The sequence below is a fragment of the Aspergillus piperis genome, assembly GCF_003184755.1.
Source record: "Aspergillus piperis CBS 112811 unplaced genomic scaffold BO85scaffold_6, whole genome shotgun sequence".
NCBI lineage: Eukaryota > Fungi > Ascomycota > Eurotiomycetes > Eurotiales > Aspergillaceae > Aspergillus > Aspergillus piperis.
In genome coordinates, this window is record NW_020291596.1 from 464,080 (window position 1) to 480,183 (window position 16,104).

Here is a 16,104-nt window from a genome sequence, read left to right on the forward strand (position 1 = left end):
GGTGTCTTGACCCGATCCGAGCCGAGGGTCCAGCGTGCCAGCTTGTCACGCGTCACTGTACAATACCTCCACGACGCAGCGGTGAGAGGTGAGACATAGTCTGGTATGTACACTAATCTCCTCGTAAATTGTCTGAGGTCTTAGGCACCTCCCAAGCGACAACTAGTGGGGTCATATCGTGGTTATCTATGCACAGCGTGGAATCCTCCCTAACCCTACGGCTACGATAGATGTAGAATACACGGTCGCACATTCAATGCGATCGATAGATAAGATAAGACGGGGGCTTTCCATATTCGATCAGAGCCCTCGTATCTGGTCTGGCACCTAATGAACCAGAACCCAACTTGGTTCTCTCCACGATTCTGAACTCAATTCAACCGGGGGTGTCTTAACCGAAACAAGCAACGCTTTCCCCGCGATCTTGACAAGTGCGGGGTTAAGCGCAGCTCCGCAAGCGAGTTCTCGAGTTGGCGCCAGCTGACAATAGCCCATAATCATGGAGGCTCATCCCTCGATGTCAGCACTTTCCAGATGTCCGAATCGTATGATCCATCCCTTCAGTCGCGCTTGAAGCTCTTCAGAAGATGGCAGATGTCCGGAAGACCTCACGGAAGCTAAAGCGGACGTCAAACGCGTAAGGCTCGCCCTCTTTCTCCCTGCAGGTTCGCCGTAATTACCTGGAACCAGATACTGTTCGTCCTTATCGCTAAACCTGAGATCACAAAAATACAGATGTATCGCGTGTCGTACCAGCAAAATAAAATGCACCGGTGAAGAGCCATGCGCCAACTGTCAGCGCAGGCGTGTCGAGTGTCTTTTTGTAGAAGGTGTGAATAAAGTCATTGTTACTGAGAGGTTCGTAGGTTATCCTATGTTAGAATATGCGACATATAAAACTGACAATCGGGCCATGAGGATGGACAGATATCTCCGAGAACTGCAAGATAGAGCTCGCAAACGCCAAGGGCAGGATACGGAGGTCCAGCCGGACCGACAGTCGATTAAGCGGACCTCAGCATCGGCATTCGGATCGGATGCAGATATTGATGGTACGATGCCAAACGAGGTCTCATGAGCTAATGCACTTTCAATCCTACTTGGCTAACCCTTGCAAACTCCAAAGCGTCTCCATCTGCAGATAATCCGACGCAGCTGTTCACAGCAAGGACGATATGGACTAGCCCATTCACGCTCCCATCTCGAGTGATAAAGAAGAACGATAGCACCAAGCGAAACTGGAGTACGTCTGTCGCCGCCAATACTGATCCCTTCTTGGACCTAGCTAACACAGTGAAATATACTAGCTTGGCTTGCCCCTACGTCAACTTGGTCGTTCACAGCACGGTTGAAACTCATGATTGCAGAGAAGCTCCAGATTGTATCGCACTGCAGCGGACCAGATCTATTCGACGGTGACCTCTACCCAATCCACTGGAACCCCCTTCCGGTGAATGAGCACCCTGATGTCAGCAACCTTCCTTCAATGGACTACGCACTCTACCTGTTCAATACCGTCAAATTCCATCTGGGACATAACTTCCGTCTACTCGATGAAGTCAACTTTTTACACCACACCAAGGAGTTCTACCATGGAGACGCAGCAAAGGAAGCAAGCAAGAATCGGCTATGGTTCGTTCAGTTTCTACTAGTTCTTGCGTTTGGGAATGCATTCTTGTTGCCAGTGGGCTGTCATTCAAATAGCGACAATAAAGAGCCACCCGGGGCTAAGTACTTCGTGAGGGCTATGAGTCTCATGCCCGATCCGACAACGTTATCCCGCGGCGGGTTTGTGGCTATTGAAGTGCTCGCATTGACAGGGTTGTATCTTTATTGTATCGATCACCGGTCTTCAGCATACTCTTATGTGAGTCTACCCGATCACCCGATCATATAGTACTGTTCTCTTCAACTCTCATGCTAATAGCTTCCCCTCAGGTAGGACACGCCATCCGCATTGCACAGATGGACGGTATGCATACTCAACTGCCTGAAGACGAGCTCGGAGCAGAGACTGTCGCCCGGTCGAGGGATCTTTGGTGGACGCTATACGTTTTGGACCGACACATATCGTCGTCAGTTGGTGCGTCCATGACACTCCAGGATAGCGATATCACCACCCTGCTTGACCCACCCGGGACAACAGCGCAGAGCAATGCTACGCTTGGCCTTCTGGTGAGGCTGTCGCATCTTCTATCATATATTCTGTCAAGTATGATATGCCTTCCCCAGAAGAAAAGCCGAATAGGACTGAGCCGGCTGACATCTGAAAGCTATATACAAATGTAGTCAAACTCAGCTGGGGACGTTCCTCGAGACCACACGATCGATTTTACAAGTCCTTGCCAGTCAAGCCCAAGATATCGAGAATATCATGGAAGTGAAATTCCAGAACTCAGTGGACGCCATGTCGAAGGGAACAAGGCACGTTACGCTGCTATATCACCAGGTATATTTCCCTTCGTAACCACCAAGAGTACATTGCACTGACAAGATCCGAATTACAGTGTGTAATAGTAGCTACGCGCCCACTGCTGCTATCGGTGCTTAAAGAGCGATTAGACCGACTAGGTCACGGACCGGAAGACTGGCAGAGCATTGTGGCCACGACCGATGGTCTGATCTCGGCAGGCATTAAGTCGGCAATCAAAACGCTGCAGATACTGAAGGACGAAGACAATCTACTCGGTGAGTTCAGGTTCCTTTAAAGCAGTTCACGCAGACCATGAAGTCCAATTGATCTAACACACTAGACCTAGATGTCTTCCTCCCCTTCGACATGGAGTTCACCTACGGAGCAGCAATGCACATCGCCATGGCCAAAGCTGTCTTTCCCAACGTCACCGAAGGTGAGAATGAAAACTGCATGAACGATGTTCACTCGATCCTCGACCAAATGATCCAGCGTGGAAATAAGCTCGCAGCAGCGCGAAAGTCCGAACTTGTACAGCTTGAAAAGCTCTTCCAGGAAGTCGCAGAGCGCATCGAACGGCGGGGACTTGAGACACTTACCCTGCCCACATCTTTCGCGGCGGTGCCACCGCCCTCCGAGCTGTGCTCTGAATTTATGATGGCAGGACGTGACGACCGTCCTCAAGACTCGGGAGATCTGGCAGCTTGTCCAGTGCCTCTGAGCTCGGTACCAGAGTCCCCGTCTGTGCTGGCTCAATCTTCTAGCCTCGGCTTTTTGGATAGTATTGGGATTTCCTCGTACGAGTTTTTCTCGTTGGTAAATCAGATTGGGCAGACGGAGGGGTGTAGCGTTTTGGATGCAGGTGCGCCATCCTGGGATGGATCCATGTAGGTTGTCACGATAAGAAACTGCCAGAAAGACTTTGCCATTATCCTTGAACAGAATTTGCGTCTATCTGTAAAATATAAATCCCCATAGGTTCATCTATATCTCTCGTGGCCGAAGCGATTTCGGAAAATCTACCCACACAGTGCTACCTCTAGTGCTAGTGTATGTCTCTGCTTGATTTTAATACTGATGGTAGAAGACTTTCGGACATTAGTGTCCAACTCAGTCCGACAGTTGTAGTTGCATATACCTGAATAGAAGCGACAATCAATCCGCACAATCCGACTGGAGTATTCCAGCTATGGAAGCCCTCGCGTTCGCGACTCCACCGATCGGGTTCCCCATCCGACGGGCCCGCAGCAACCGAGATAACCAACCATTGTCGCCTCCCCACCATCACTGCCAGCGACAGTGATAAAGTTTAAACGAATCATTCTTTGACCCTCCGTCCACAGATGACTATGACAACTTAGGATTTTCTACAGCAGAATCATCACATTGCTGGTCTGTATATATCAATTCCAATTATTCCGTTGGTGTATTTCGGGGGTCAGAGCTGCAGGTGTGGCTAGCACCCGCGTCGGGTTCCAAACCCGAGACTCGACATCGGTTTCTAGATACTACCGACGAACCCGAGCCGAGACAAGCACTACCCGGGATGTTTCCATCGTTATTGGTTGGTTGAAGTCAGAGCTGGGGTCTCTCGTATAATCTACATCCACACTTCCGATGCATGTTTACGGGCGTGTCAGGGGAAGCGGGGAGGCAGATGTGTCTGGTCACAAGGTGTAATGGGGATTGATCTGTGTTTGAAGCTTAGCGGGATGTTATGTAACAATGCGGTTGGGTGAGCCGTCGATTCCTTTCTCCTTGAGTCAAGCTCCCATTGTTGAAAGTCGTATGAATAATGTGAGAGAATTTGGATGCAGTAGCATTAAAAGAAGGAATAATGCTGGTTGCCAATCTACTATACTGGTATAGAAGCTGTCAGACTAAAAGAAGGCTTACAAGATTCAACAGACTATACCTGAAAAGATAAGCGAAGTATACTTCTGTCCATTCACTGCACATCTTCCTGTTTGGTGCCAACTTGGCCAGGTAGCTACCAGATTGAACCTAATTCAATAATGATATTGAAGCTCATTGGCCACTGTAGATATCGTTAGTCTAATGTTTGTCAGTCATTGCAGATAACTGGCCCCTTCCAGGGGAGATTAGTTTTCATATTTCGCTATTCGCACTAAGGCCCACTAGATATTTGCTATTTACGCCGAGGGCTAATGATTCAGAGATAAAATGATAGGGATAAGCTTTTTAGGTACAGCTACTGTTTATGTACAGTTTACTATGTTCGGTCCTGGGATTTCCGATGAGGATCGTTATTGTGAGGCTCCAGGTGCCTTTTTTAGAGGGTTTTTTGACTGGTAACGAATAATTATCATGGTGACAAGGGATCAATGCTTGCAATTGACTAGTAATAGGCCACCTTAATTATATTTAGAGAATGTACATATTTGGAAGCTGACACTCGTTGTGTTTGATCAAGATGGAGGGAATGTGCCTATGCTGGAGCGGGTAAAATCTACAGAATGCGCTAGATCTCAGCTCCCGAGGATATCTACGGATCAACATAGTGGACTAATAGACTCATGGGATAATGCTTGCACTGTGTGCAATTGGAAATGCTACGACGGTCTACACTCGTCGATGGCCCTCGCGTCGGGCGAACAACGCGGTATCTCGGTTCGCTACCGATTACGCCTGTACCGCTGGACCTATCTTTCCGTGATCTTGATCCTGGATGTCACTCCGCCTACCACTGTTTAGCTATCGAAATTGACTAGCGGCAACTGCGGCACTCCCGCTATTTCCCTCGCGCATCAGCTTCGTGCGTCCCTATCAGTCCATGGCGCGCTATCCCACTGGCATGGATCATGAGAACAGAAGACGTAGGGAGGACTTCGAAGCTGATAGGCAAGGCAGCTGCAAGACTTGCCTCTATCCTGTCGTCACGATCTGTGGCTTCTTGTGGTCCTTTGCTCCATTTGGAAAATCTATCCCGTATAGAAATCCATTGGCCAAACCAGCCCGGCTCATGAGTCTAGATCCGAGCCGATCTTGGAAGGGATAATCAGCTGGAATCCGGTTTGCTATTCCGATTGATCAGCCGGCATTATCGGGATGCAAGACGAGCAGGTCTTTCAGCATACAATCATGATTGTCTCCCGACACCATTAATGACATACCGGTAATAGTGTCCAGGAAGTGTACGTTCATTGGTTATCTGGAAATGCTATCTCCTATCTGGCGCTAGAGCAGATGCATGTTATGCTTCCCGTGACGGCTCGGGTCCTAAGCACTCCGCTCAGCATACCCCGGACTTGGCATTTCAAAGCTTCATCTGGAACTATAAGTATCGAGACGACATCGCAGTTAGAGACGATTTCTATAACTCAACACAATCAATCGCACTTGAATCAACACTGCCATTCATCGTCTAACTCTCTCTACACATATTAGGATCATATCCATCCACAACCTACACAATGGCCCCAGCAGCCCTCGTCTCAACCTACACCCCACCCCCTGTTTCCGGGCCCAAGACCAAGAAGGCCACACGCCCTGCCAAGAAGCTCCCTCAGTCCCTTATCGAAGGCGCTAAGATCCCCCAGAAGCGCACCTTCGACCCAAGCGAGCACTTGGTCTATGAACCCCCGGAGAAGATCCACAAGATGGCCGACTTCGGCCTCGAAAAAGCGGGCATCTCTCCCAACGCTATCTCAGAGCCTTTTCGTCTGTTCACGGCCGAGGCAATCAGACAGATGCGCGCTGAGATCTTCAGTGAGCCTGTGCTGAAGGATTGTCAGTATGCAAGCGATTTCTGCGCAAGCATGGTTAGGGGCATGGGACACAAGTAAGCATACACCTTTCTGGACATTCTAGCCCTATCGAACTAGACTAATGATCATAAATAGGCGAGCCCCCTTCACGTACGACGTATGGAAGTCTCCTGAACTCCTGTCCAAAATCTCCGCTATCGCCGGCATCGACCTAATCCCAGCCTTCGACTTCGAAATCGCAAACATCAACATTGCCATCAAGGACGACGAACCACCTTCGTCCCAAGCCAGCAACTCCTCTACCAAGCCCCCCGGAGATGACGATACCCCGGCATTCGCCTGGCACTACGACTCCTTCCCCTTCGTCTGTGTAGTCATGCTTTCCGACTGCACCGGCATGGTGGGCGGCGAAACAGCTATCAGGCTCCCCAACGGCACCATCAAGAAGGTCCGTGGTCCCGCACAGGGCTACGCGGTTGTCATGCAGGGTCGGTATCTCGAGCACCAGGCTTTGAAGGCACTTGGCGGCCGGGAGAGAATCACAATGGTGACGCCGTTCCGGCCTAAGGACGCAGATGTGCGCGATGAAATTTTGCTCACTGGTACTCGAGGAATCAGCAATCTGGAGGAGATGTATCCCCAGTATTTCGAGTACCGCATGGAGGTCCTTGAGGAAAGGGTGCGGGCACAGCGCAAGAGGGAGAGGGAGAGGGAAATTACTGGACGGCCGTTTAATGTGGAGGAGACAAGGAAGTGGGTAAAGGAGCAGAGGGACTTTTTGGATAGTATTCTGAACGACATGATTGTAGTTGAGTAGGAAATGGGTGTTGTTGAGTTTTCTGTATTACGTTCGAGCGAAGTGTGTGGTGACGTGGTCAGGATGCATGGAGGAAATGTCCATCTATGGTACTCCGGTTTGTCTTTATGACGTCCACGGCAAAAACGATGCTATTTGTTCTGAATAAAATCAATATATCTATGACATCTATGATGGTAGCGCCTCAGGGTTGATAAGTCACCCTTGGACCTTACGCCTTTAGCAAATCCTCCAACACATCGGTAGGGGTCCGTCTCGGAGGAGCAATGTCCAGAACCTCCTTGCTGGTAGCCGAAGCATTGCACTTCCCTTCCCACATGATCAACAGGGCATTCTCTATTGACTTGACAACAGTCATGGATTGACCCGATCCTTCATATTGACTGTCCAGCATTGCATCCAAAAGGCTGAGATCTTGATATGTCACTTCCTTCACCTTTGTGCCAATACGCTGCTCCACTAAGCCGACAAGCTGTTCGCCAGTAATATCTTCCGGCCCATTCAAGACATATTTCGCCCCGCTGTGTGGGCTCGGATCATCCAAGGCCAAGAGATGCGCAGCAAACACACCGACTTCATCCGGATCGATAGGCGCAACAGGGGCATCTTTGGATGCCATCAACTTCAAAGGGCCTAGTTCGCCATTCCGCTTAAACTTTTTAATGTACTCAGCGAGTACGGCCATATAGAAGCTTGTAAACACGTTTGGCTGAAGAGAAGTCCACTTCAGGGCGCTGAATTCCGCCGAACCAAGCATCGCCTCAATAGCCCAGTGCGTGCGCGGATAGTAAGCACCGCAATCCGGACGAACATTGGGTGCGGTGGTGGAAATTCGCACAACGTATTCGACACCAGCTCCAAGGGCGGCGACGTGGAAGGCAGACTCTTCGGCAAACTGGTTTGGTGCGTTGTGAGACGCGATGAAGGCCCTGACGACTTCATGTTCTAGGAGCCAGTCGGAGGTAATATCGGTCCAGTTCTTTTCGATGATTTCGACGCCGGGGATTTTTGTAAGCTGTTGGGCCGAAGGGCTTGTGAGGGATCTTGTCAGGCCGAGTACCCGATGGTTCTTGAAAGACTCGTTGGCTTTCAGAAGGGTTGGAAGAGTCTCGGTCACGGCTCGGCCGGTGTTGCCCGTTGCGCCGACAATGAGGATGGTTGGAGCCATGATGGTAGTCAAGTGAGAGTTGTGTAAATTGATGAGATTGTTGAAAAAATAGATACGAGTTCCATCTTCAGGGTCTTTATACTCAGAAGATATTGCACAATAGGCAATTGTTTGCAAATTAGATTTGAAATTGCGAACTTCATTTGTGAGCATCCGTTGGCGATCATCTTTGGATTGGGTGGAGGCTCCGGAGGTGGGAGGGCCGAGATGTCGGAGCTCCCACCCGTGCATATTGAATCGGATTCAACCATTACTTCGGACAGAGTCCGAAGCGTCCTTAGTATGGCACATCTTCCAGTCTCCGCTGGTACTATATGTCATCATAATTTATTCTCGAGTGGCTGATCCCCAAAAAGAGTTGATATCAAGGGCATTGTGGCAAGGGCATCGGGCTGGATGAAATTCACTCAATCATGACTATGACCATGCCTCCTATGTTTCACCTAAATCATCAGTGGCTGACAATATCTACTAGTATACAAGGCTGCCCGCTAGTAGCCGAAAGCGGCTTGGCCTGTCGCTTCTCCAAATATAGGTGGACATCAATCCTTGTAATCGACGTTAATAATTCAATTCGATTATAAATCCAAGCTGGTGGAAAGATGGTGTCCTGGAGCTACCAATAGAGGAGAAAATAATAAATGAACCAGTCAAACCTGGAAAATACACAAGTAATTATTGAATCTTCGGTTACTGAACATATACTGTCTCGTCGCACCTTCGCATAACACAATGACCCTGAAGTATCTCATCACTGGTGCCACTGGCGGCCTAGGGCAGCACGTCTTGAAATACTTCGTCGAAAATATCCCTTCCTGTGACTTTGCCGCTGCCTCATCCAACCCCAATAACAAAGAGCTATTTGAACATCGCGGAATCGCTTTCCGTCATGTTGACTACGATGACCATCAATCACTCGAAACCGGATTACGTGACGTCGAGAACTTGCTGATTATCAGTACTAGTGGTGCGAGCAGAAGCGAGCAGCATGCCAGGGTCATAACTGCCGCTAAGACAGCTGGAGTGAAGCATGTAGGTAGTCCAGAAATAAATCTGAGAATGTTGCGAAATCAAGGCATTAATGAATCTTAGGTGTGGTATACCTCCCTTGTCTTTGGTGGGTTCTCAGACGACTCCAAGACTCCAGTACAGCAGGACCATCTTTTCACTGAAAGACTGCTTAAAGAGTACGTTGCATGCATCTCCTACCTCTGTACACATCTTTTGCCGGGCCCAATTTAGGCTGACTATATCAGGTCTGGTCTTACATTTACCTCAATCCGAGAAGGCATATACGCGGAATGCTTTACCTTTTTCCTTGACTGGTATCCTGAAAGAACAACAGTGACGCTGCCGGGAGACGGAGAGATAGCATTTACTCGACGTGCAGAACTTGGTGAAGCTACCGCGCGAATCATGATACGTGGTGGATATGAGAATCAAGTCGTCATGTTCGCTGCAGAGGAAACAATCACTGCCAAAGAAATAGTGGACATTATTAACGAGACTACTGGTCGGCAGGCCAAGCTAAAGGTAACCTCACGGGAGGAGTACCTGGGCTCCAGTGAGGTGCATGACCAGCGCGGAAAGTCGAAGGAGTACTTCCAGATGACTGCAACACTATGGGATGAGATTCCAAGCGGCGCCCTGCGCACAACACATCCGTTGATGCGTGAGATTCTGGGAAGAGAGCCTACAACGCCTCGGGATGCTATCAGGAAGCTGTTGACGGAGGATAGGGATTATGGGTTCATTTATTGAGACAATAGGCTGGCAGAGATGTATTAAGTTGTTTGCACTGTCAGATAAACACGAGAGGTGTATTGCAAGTGATTAGTACTGAATCAGATGAAATCGCCCGCTTTCCCATCTGACTGCAGATACTGCATGACGGAAGTCAGTTCCACTAGTTCTTCACTATTGATTCAAAAGGGGTGTGGGATTTAACATTAGGAGAAACATCTGGGTAATCTCTGTTTTCAAGTTCTCCCTCTCATATGCCAGCCGAAAGGAATCATTTGCCAAAACCACAAGCAGAAGCAGGGGGGAACTTTTGTGTGGTTCATGGGAGGCGAAGCCAGGGTTCAACAGAAACGGGCCTAACCTGTTTGGGAGCACACTGACTAATCCTACCATTGTGGAAGCGCCCGAGAGAGAAGAGCAGAGACAAGACATTCCCCCCTCAGCTCCGCCATTGTAACAGAGCCTATACTTTCTAAGACTGCAAGGGGAAGTGGCAGCATGCCTCCTAAGACATACTGGTGCCAAGTGCCTCATTGTAAGGCAAGCTATCAACGGAAAGAGCATCTTCGTCGTCACGAGGCGCAACATACCCAACAACAGCTTCGACAATGTCCAGCTTGTACCCAGAAATTTAGGCGGAGGTATAACTGGACTCTCACCTTTCGAACAATCTATCTGGAGCATGTTGCTGATTCCTCTAGTGATACGTTCCGGCGCCATATGCAAAACATACATGGAGTAAATGATATGCCCGACATCAAACATGCGTGCGCCCATTGTCGAAAACAAAAGTCTCGATGCCAAGGAGGACCGCCATGTAACAATTGCTTGCGCCGTGGAATCCACTGTTCCCTGGAGCGGCGGCCGGAAACGCCGCCGGTTGATCCCCCAGACCCTCCAAGGATGCTTCAATCCCCACCCGCCCGACCTGAGACAGATGAGTCCGACCAGGAAAGCCACTTTATACGCATATATTTCAACGAATTTCACCCCCGTTGGCCTTTTGTTCATAAAGGTTCGTTCGGTGATCATGAGGCACCATTGCTTGTCAACTCAATGCTTGTTCTTGGTCTATGGATGAGTAAACAACGGAAATACCAATCGAAAGCCATTGACCTGCATAATGTCTTGGGCTCAGCCATACGTCAGCAGACTGTATGTACGCAAACTTCCCCTGAACCTAGTTCTGTTCGCTAATGAGGGAGACTGCAGGACGCATGGGATGTCTCGATAGCAGATGCAAGTAGTACCTGCAAATGGCCTATCTCGACATATCAGGCTATATTGCTCCACATAATATTTGCGGGTCTATATAGGGGCGGTGGGGAGCTCAACCTTGACCTGAAGCCTTCTCTTGCCCCAGCAGATGCCGATCTCCTAGAAAGGCTGGTCATAAGCTGCAAGAAGTTAGGAATGTTTTACTACCCAAATATATTGGAACATTATGCCAACAATATAGTGCCTGGATTTTCATGGGTGAGTATTGAGGACGTGAAGAGATTCAATTTGGCTTTATTCAGAGTCTGCAGGGCATTCGGGTTCTTGGACACAAAGGAGGGTATAAATATAACGGGGAAAATAAGTGGGACGCTCCATGCATGCGACTTGCAATTTCCACCACTCAAGAATACTCTATTATGGAAAGCCGTAACCAAAGATGAGTGGGAATCTGCTGCTACAGCGGATATGGACCGCCATAGCATAGACGATCCTCTGCCGCAGGAATGGATCTCAAACTCGGCAGACATCGTGGAACTTGTTGTCACTGGATTTTCCCTGGATTAGGTTGGTATCTTGGGTAGAAATGTTAAAGGTCGCATAATAAATGGTGGAGATAATAGAAGACGGCGTTCAAGCTTGCCAGAACTATAACTGTCCCAGAACTTTGTTTACGAAGACTATCCTAGTATCGTAACCAGGAAAAGCATCGGTCGCAATTCATTAGGCCCCTGCTATATTGGATTTGAGGAGCATCTTCTTCATGAATCAGACGACAAGAATGCTATTCGACTAGTTCGCACTAATTTGTTCAAGGCGGAATATGACGGGGAGTCCGACTGTACACTATCTCGACCAGTCACTAAGGCGGTTCAAAAGACAACGCCCGACGCTGCTTCAGCCACAAACCACAACAACTATTACAATGTCCTGGAAGAATTCACTGCAAGGCTGTCCCAAGCATCGACCGCATCTATTTAAATACAATCCATGGTTTTTCTCAACCGAAGGGAACCAAGAGAAGATTGAGTACTATAATCGTCCCGCAAGCATCTGCTTTGCCCAAAACCAACACAAAGGCGCCTCTGCCAAAATCCGTCATCGCTGTTCGTCAGTCAATCCTCCAACAATCTATTTCTCGTGAGCCGTGTTCTCGAAGTAGTATAATCAACCCTTTTCTTCAGTCCAATTGAGTCGTATTGAATAAACGATTGCCGGTGTCAGTAGTTCCCTTTCCAGTGTACTTATTCTTTGACACCCGAAGAGCGACAATGGTAACCTCCATTGAACGTGCGACAGCACGAATAGGACTGTTGCCTTTGAGGGCCTGGTCCTGCACGACGCCAGCAACTACAATGACACAAATAGCATCATTAATCTGTCTAATACGTTGCAAGAACTCCACAATGGACTTGCCACTGTTGATAACAGAGTCGACCAAGATCACAGTGACGATGCCCTCGAGATTCTCCCTCTTCACGTCGTGGGGGAACTTGGCGTGCAGGAGCTGAGCAGTTGGGAAGACCTCGTTAACACCGTTTGCCATGGGCAGCCCACCGCGCATCAGCGGCACGATCAACGTCTGGCCTTCGTCAAGAAGCCTATATCCGTCGATGTGTTTGTTTTGAGGGTGGCGTACGGGGAACGTTTCAAGTCCGATGATCTCTGCCAGGTATTTTGTGGACAAATAGTGAGCAGCCTTCTTATGAGCATCCTGGAGGGCCGGCCCGCGGATGGCGTCGTCTCCCATAGGAGTACTCAACAACTTAGAAGCGTTATCATCGGTCGCGTGGTAGAATCGAAACCAGTGGCGGAAGATCGAGCTTTGGATATTTTCGTCTTCTAAATGGATCACAGGGAGTATGTTCAGGTCAAGTCGTGGTTTCAGAGTATTGTAGGGCAGCAAGGCCTGCCTAGCCTGCAGCCCATCATTGAGGATAGCATCACGTAAAGCGCCATCCATGCTCTTGCTTCGCGTTTGTTCTTTACCCACCACGACAACCGCCTTGTCTGCAGCCAACATCATCGGCAAGTCAATAGGGCTGTCCCCGATCGCCCAGGTGTGGGCTCCATGGACTGTTTGGGCACGAACAACTAAACTTCGCTTCACCTCAGGGGTAACCACCAATCCGTCGTCGATACGGCCACCACCGATGACTTTAACGACATTAGCGAGCCCTTCTCTCTCAATGACTTTCTCCCAGACTAGACGCAGGCCGCTGGTGACGATAACGGGACAAACGTGTTTGTGTTCGACCGCCTTTTTGAGAAGCAGGGAAACCTGGGGATAGAGATTGATTTCACTTGCAATATCGTCGCAGATAGAAGAGAAGTCATCATCGCAGACCTGATCTTCATAGTACATCATAGCCTGTCTGAACGCGGCATACGAATACCCCATCTTGTTGAAGAGCCGTCTTAGAGGATTATGGACGCCCTTGAGATCTTCCAACATCGTCCAGAAGGTTTCGCTGGTGTCGTCTTCCGAGAGCGTCTTGTCTGCATCAACAAACAGGACGGTCTGAACGTTGTCGCTATGGTTAGAGAGAATCTTGTCCAAACGTTCATTGGCAACAGCCATGTTATATTCCTCATCGTGACATTCAATGTCACGAATGAAGGTCGACAGCTTACAGCTCAAACCGGACCAAACATGAGCAAACATAATGTTTTTTTCCAGGCAAAGAGAAGAGAGCTCTTTTATCTCGTAATCTTGCCACTCGCACAAACGACGCTCCGACACACTTGGTCGTAGTCTCTCGGTATCCTTTTTTCGTTGTTCGGTAATCATATGCACCGGAGTATTGAGGTACAAAATATGAGTGAAGGTATCCAAGTCATCCTCAGTGACGACTTTCATGGGGTGGTCACGTCTTTCGTCGTCCCAAAAGCTGAGGTGGCCGGTAACAATCCCAACTTTCCTGGTCTCGCTGCAAGTTGACTTGATCTTCTGAACAGCCCGCTTGCGATACTCGGCTTTTTCAGACTCGTCGAGCTTTTTAAATGCATCCAGCCCGCCGGTAATTACAGAGGCAATGACCTCGGATCCTTCAAAAAAGGCAAAACGCTCCTCATCAAGCTGCTGGTTCAGTTTGTTCATTAGAAAAGTCTTGCCAGCCCCCGGCACCCCGTAGAGTCCGATGACCTTGGGGGCGGCCACCGGGGGACACATGGGTGCCACGGTAGGGCACTTCTCGTCTTCTGGCGAGGTGGGCATCTGCATTGTCGAATGAGATATAATGAAAACAGTCTAAAGCTGAAGGGAAGTAGAGACGAAGGGGGGTATGGTCGGATCTGGATAAAGGGCTATAGATAAGAAGAATTGTATGGTGTACCAATAACGTGTGAAAATGAGATTTCAGTCGTCAGAGGTACCAGTAGAAGGACAGAACTAAATTTGGGGTGCTGGGGGATTTTATAGGCAAGGGTATCGTCGGTGCCTAGGTTCACTCAACGACAAATCCTTTTCATTAACAGTCTCGGCGCTGGAAATGTTTGGCTCGTTGAATATAGGGGCTCCGGGTCATTCCACGAAGCTACAGTTGACGGTTGCATTGTTGTCATGATTGAACTGTGAATGGAGTCATCAGTGTTTTCAATACGGTACCTCCCATAGTCAACTCAATTGACTTCTATAGGTGCTTTTTAGCAGAGGTAGTGCTCTTGTGCCAATGTTCTGTATACAGAGCACCACATATTGGGCCCGGAAGCCTTTTCTGCATAATATGGAGCACCTTTATATAGTATCCTGATATATGTGGAATTCTTCTGAAGGCCGCATCACAAGAGACGAACAAATATAATGCTCGTATGCTGTTGTTATGTATATAGAGGGACACACATGGGGTCCAAAAGCTTTTTCTGAGCACAAAGTTGGAGGTTTTTATATATCCAAATATACTTGCAATTCGTCTGGAGGTCGCACCATAAGGAACAATTATATCAAAGACTACCATCGCATGGCAAGAACACAAATAGTCATCCCTGACAATTAATCCTTGTCATTTCTATTTCGCGTCAAATTTCTGGGCCAAATTATGGATTTTCAAGCAGCTAGAAATCTCAGTCAGTATGGATCACAATAGCTTCACCACAGGAGTAGTATATCACTCACCACACTATCCAACCCCGACACAAACATGGATCAGGGAAAGACTGGCAATGCCCATAATAATAGTCTTCCAACTCTACCGAATTTTGCCTTATCTATGCCATGTCTGTCTGCAACTTCATCCAATTTCATCCCCTTCCTCGGATTCACCACCTCTCTAACGCCCCTCCAGTCGTGCTTTCCGGCGAAATACGCAGCCACGCGATAGAAATACCATCGCGATGTGAACTTGCCCAGCATATAGGTACTGGCTAATGCGTTATACGTCCGCGACCAAGCAGGGCGAAAAGGGATAGGAAATCCATCATGTTCGGCGCGAGATATTGTGAATAGGACGTCCGAGGTCTCGCTTAGTCGGGCCAGGGGTGTAGTTGCCTTGCGCCACTCGGAAAGCTCTTCGCTGAGACGACTTTTGTGCCATGTAATGTCGGATTGGCGGGGGAGGTTAAGGAATGTATGCCATTTTTGGCGTAATTTGCTTGACATTCTGGTCTTGTCGCACTTATGGTTCTCATGAAAAAGTCGAGGATGAGAGATGGGTAGCGGAATGGTGTTTGAAATGAAAAGAGTGTCTTTGGTATGGAGTGCTATGGCTTATAATATCTGGATGATGTAGGAAGGAAAGACTGATTTGATTGTGTTTGGGATCTTTCTAACAAGACAGTGCGAAGATGATGTCCTTATATACGAACCAGGGCGTACCGGATTAACTGATCTTTTCAGAACCTTCCCTATCTAGTGCAGGCAAGCTCCGTGAACATTGCCCACAGTGATTTAATTACATAGTGAATGTGCACTCAATGATACCTTCGATAATATGCACTACTAGTATTCATTGGCTCCTCCTTTGCTGCTTGTTTCACTGGATGCGGGGTTGAGCATTCCCCAACCCCACCTCAGTTCACC

The 16,104-nt window shown here is 48.6% G+C and overlaps 7 protein-coding genes across 7 annotated transcripts; 4 read left to right on the plus strand and 3 right to left on the minus strand.

Moving 5' to 3' along the window:
- Positions 1 to 536: 536 nt before the first annotated feature.
- BO85DRAFT_418110 (Zn(II)2Cys6 transcription factor) lies at positions 537 to 3,304 on the plus strand (the record flags this gene model as incomplete). Its single annotated transcript, XM_025657802.1, has 8 exons — positions 537 to 637; positions 736 to 1,052; positions 1,127 to 1,243; positions 1,308 to 1,867; positions 1,939 to 2,212; positions 2,274 to 2,449; positions 2,508 to 2,688; positions 2,754 to 3,304. Exons 1-8 carry the CDS (start codon positions 588 to 590, stop codon positions 3,302 to 3,304), a joined length of 2,226 nt encoding a protein of 741 aa, XP_025516956.1. The 5' UTR covers positions 537 to 587.
- Positions 3,305 to 5,847: 2,543 nt separating this feature from the next.
- BO85DRAFT_368670 (uncharacterized protein) lies at positions 5,848 to 6,958 on the plus strand (the record flags this gene model as incomplete). Its single annotated transcript, XM_025655877.1, has 2 exons — positions 5,848 to 6,215; positions 6,277 to 6,958. 2 exons carry the CDS (start codon positions 5,848 to 5,850, stop codon positions 6,956 to 6,958), a joined length of 1,050 nt encoding a protein of 349 aa, XP_025516957.1.
- A 77-nt stretch (positions 6,959 to 7,035) lies between these two features.
- On the minus strand, positions 7,036 to 8,160 carry BO85DRAFT_511559 (NmrA-like family protein). The gene has a single exon (XM_025664605.1). The coding sequence runs from the start codon at positions 8,124 to 8,126 to the stop codon at positions 7,170 to 7,172; it is 957 nt and encodes a 318-aa protein (XP_025516958.1). The 5' UTR covers positions 8,127 to 8,160; the 3' UTR covers positions 7,036 to 7,169.
- A 698-nt stretch (positions 8,161 to 8,858) lies between these two features.
- On the plus strand, positions 8,859 to 9,887 carry BO85DRAFT_369369 (SDR family oxidoreductase; the record flags this gene model as incomplete). The annotated part of the gene is made up of 3 exons (XM_025655916.1): positions 8,859 to 9,158; positions 9,219 to 9,313; positions 9,383 to 9,887. The coding sequence occupies 3 exons, from the start codon at positions 8,859 to 8,861 to the stop codon at positions 9,885 to 9,887; spliced, it is 900 nt and encodes a 299-aa protein (XP_025516959.1).
- A 440-nt stretch (positions 9,888 to 10,327) lies between these two features.
- Positions 10,328 to 11,731, plus strand: BO85DRAFT_518897 (Zn(II)2Cys6 transcription factor). Its single transcript, XM_025665002.1, has 3 exons — positions 10,328 to 10,510; positions 10,571 to 11,024; positions 11,082 to 11,731. Exons 1-3 carry the CDS (start codon positions 10,368 to 10,370, stop codon positions 11,652 to 11,654), a joined length of 1,170 nt encoding a protein of 389 aa, XP_025516960.1. The 5' UTR covers positions 10,328 to 10,367; the 3' UTR covers positions 11,655 to 11,731.
- A 536-nt stretch (positions 11,732 to 12,267) lies between these two features.
- Positions 12,268 to 14,310, minus strand: BO85DRAFT_511561 (uracil phosphoribosyltransferase; the record flags this gene model as incomplete). Its single annotated transcript, XM_025664606.1, has 1 exon — positions 12,268 to 14,310. The coding sequence occupies one exon, from the start codon at positions 14,308 to 14,310 to the stop codon at positions 12,268 to 12,270; it is 2,043 nt and encodes a 680-aa protein (XP_025516961.1).
- A 921-nt stretch (positions 14,311 to 15,231) lies between these two features.
- BO85DRAFT_511562 (uncharacterized protein) lies at positions 15,232 to 15,962 on the minus strand (the record flags this gene model as incomplete). Its single annotated transcript, XM_025664607.1, has 1 exon — positions 15,232 to 15,962. Exon 1 carries the CDS (start codon positions 15,682 to 15,684, stop codon positions 15,232 to 15,234), a length of 453 nt encoding a protein of 150 aa, XP_025516962.1. The 5' UTR covers positions 15,685 to 15,962.
- Between the last annotated feature and the right edge of the window lie 142 nt (positions 15,963 to 16,104).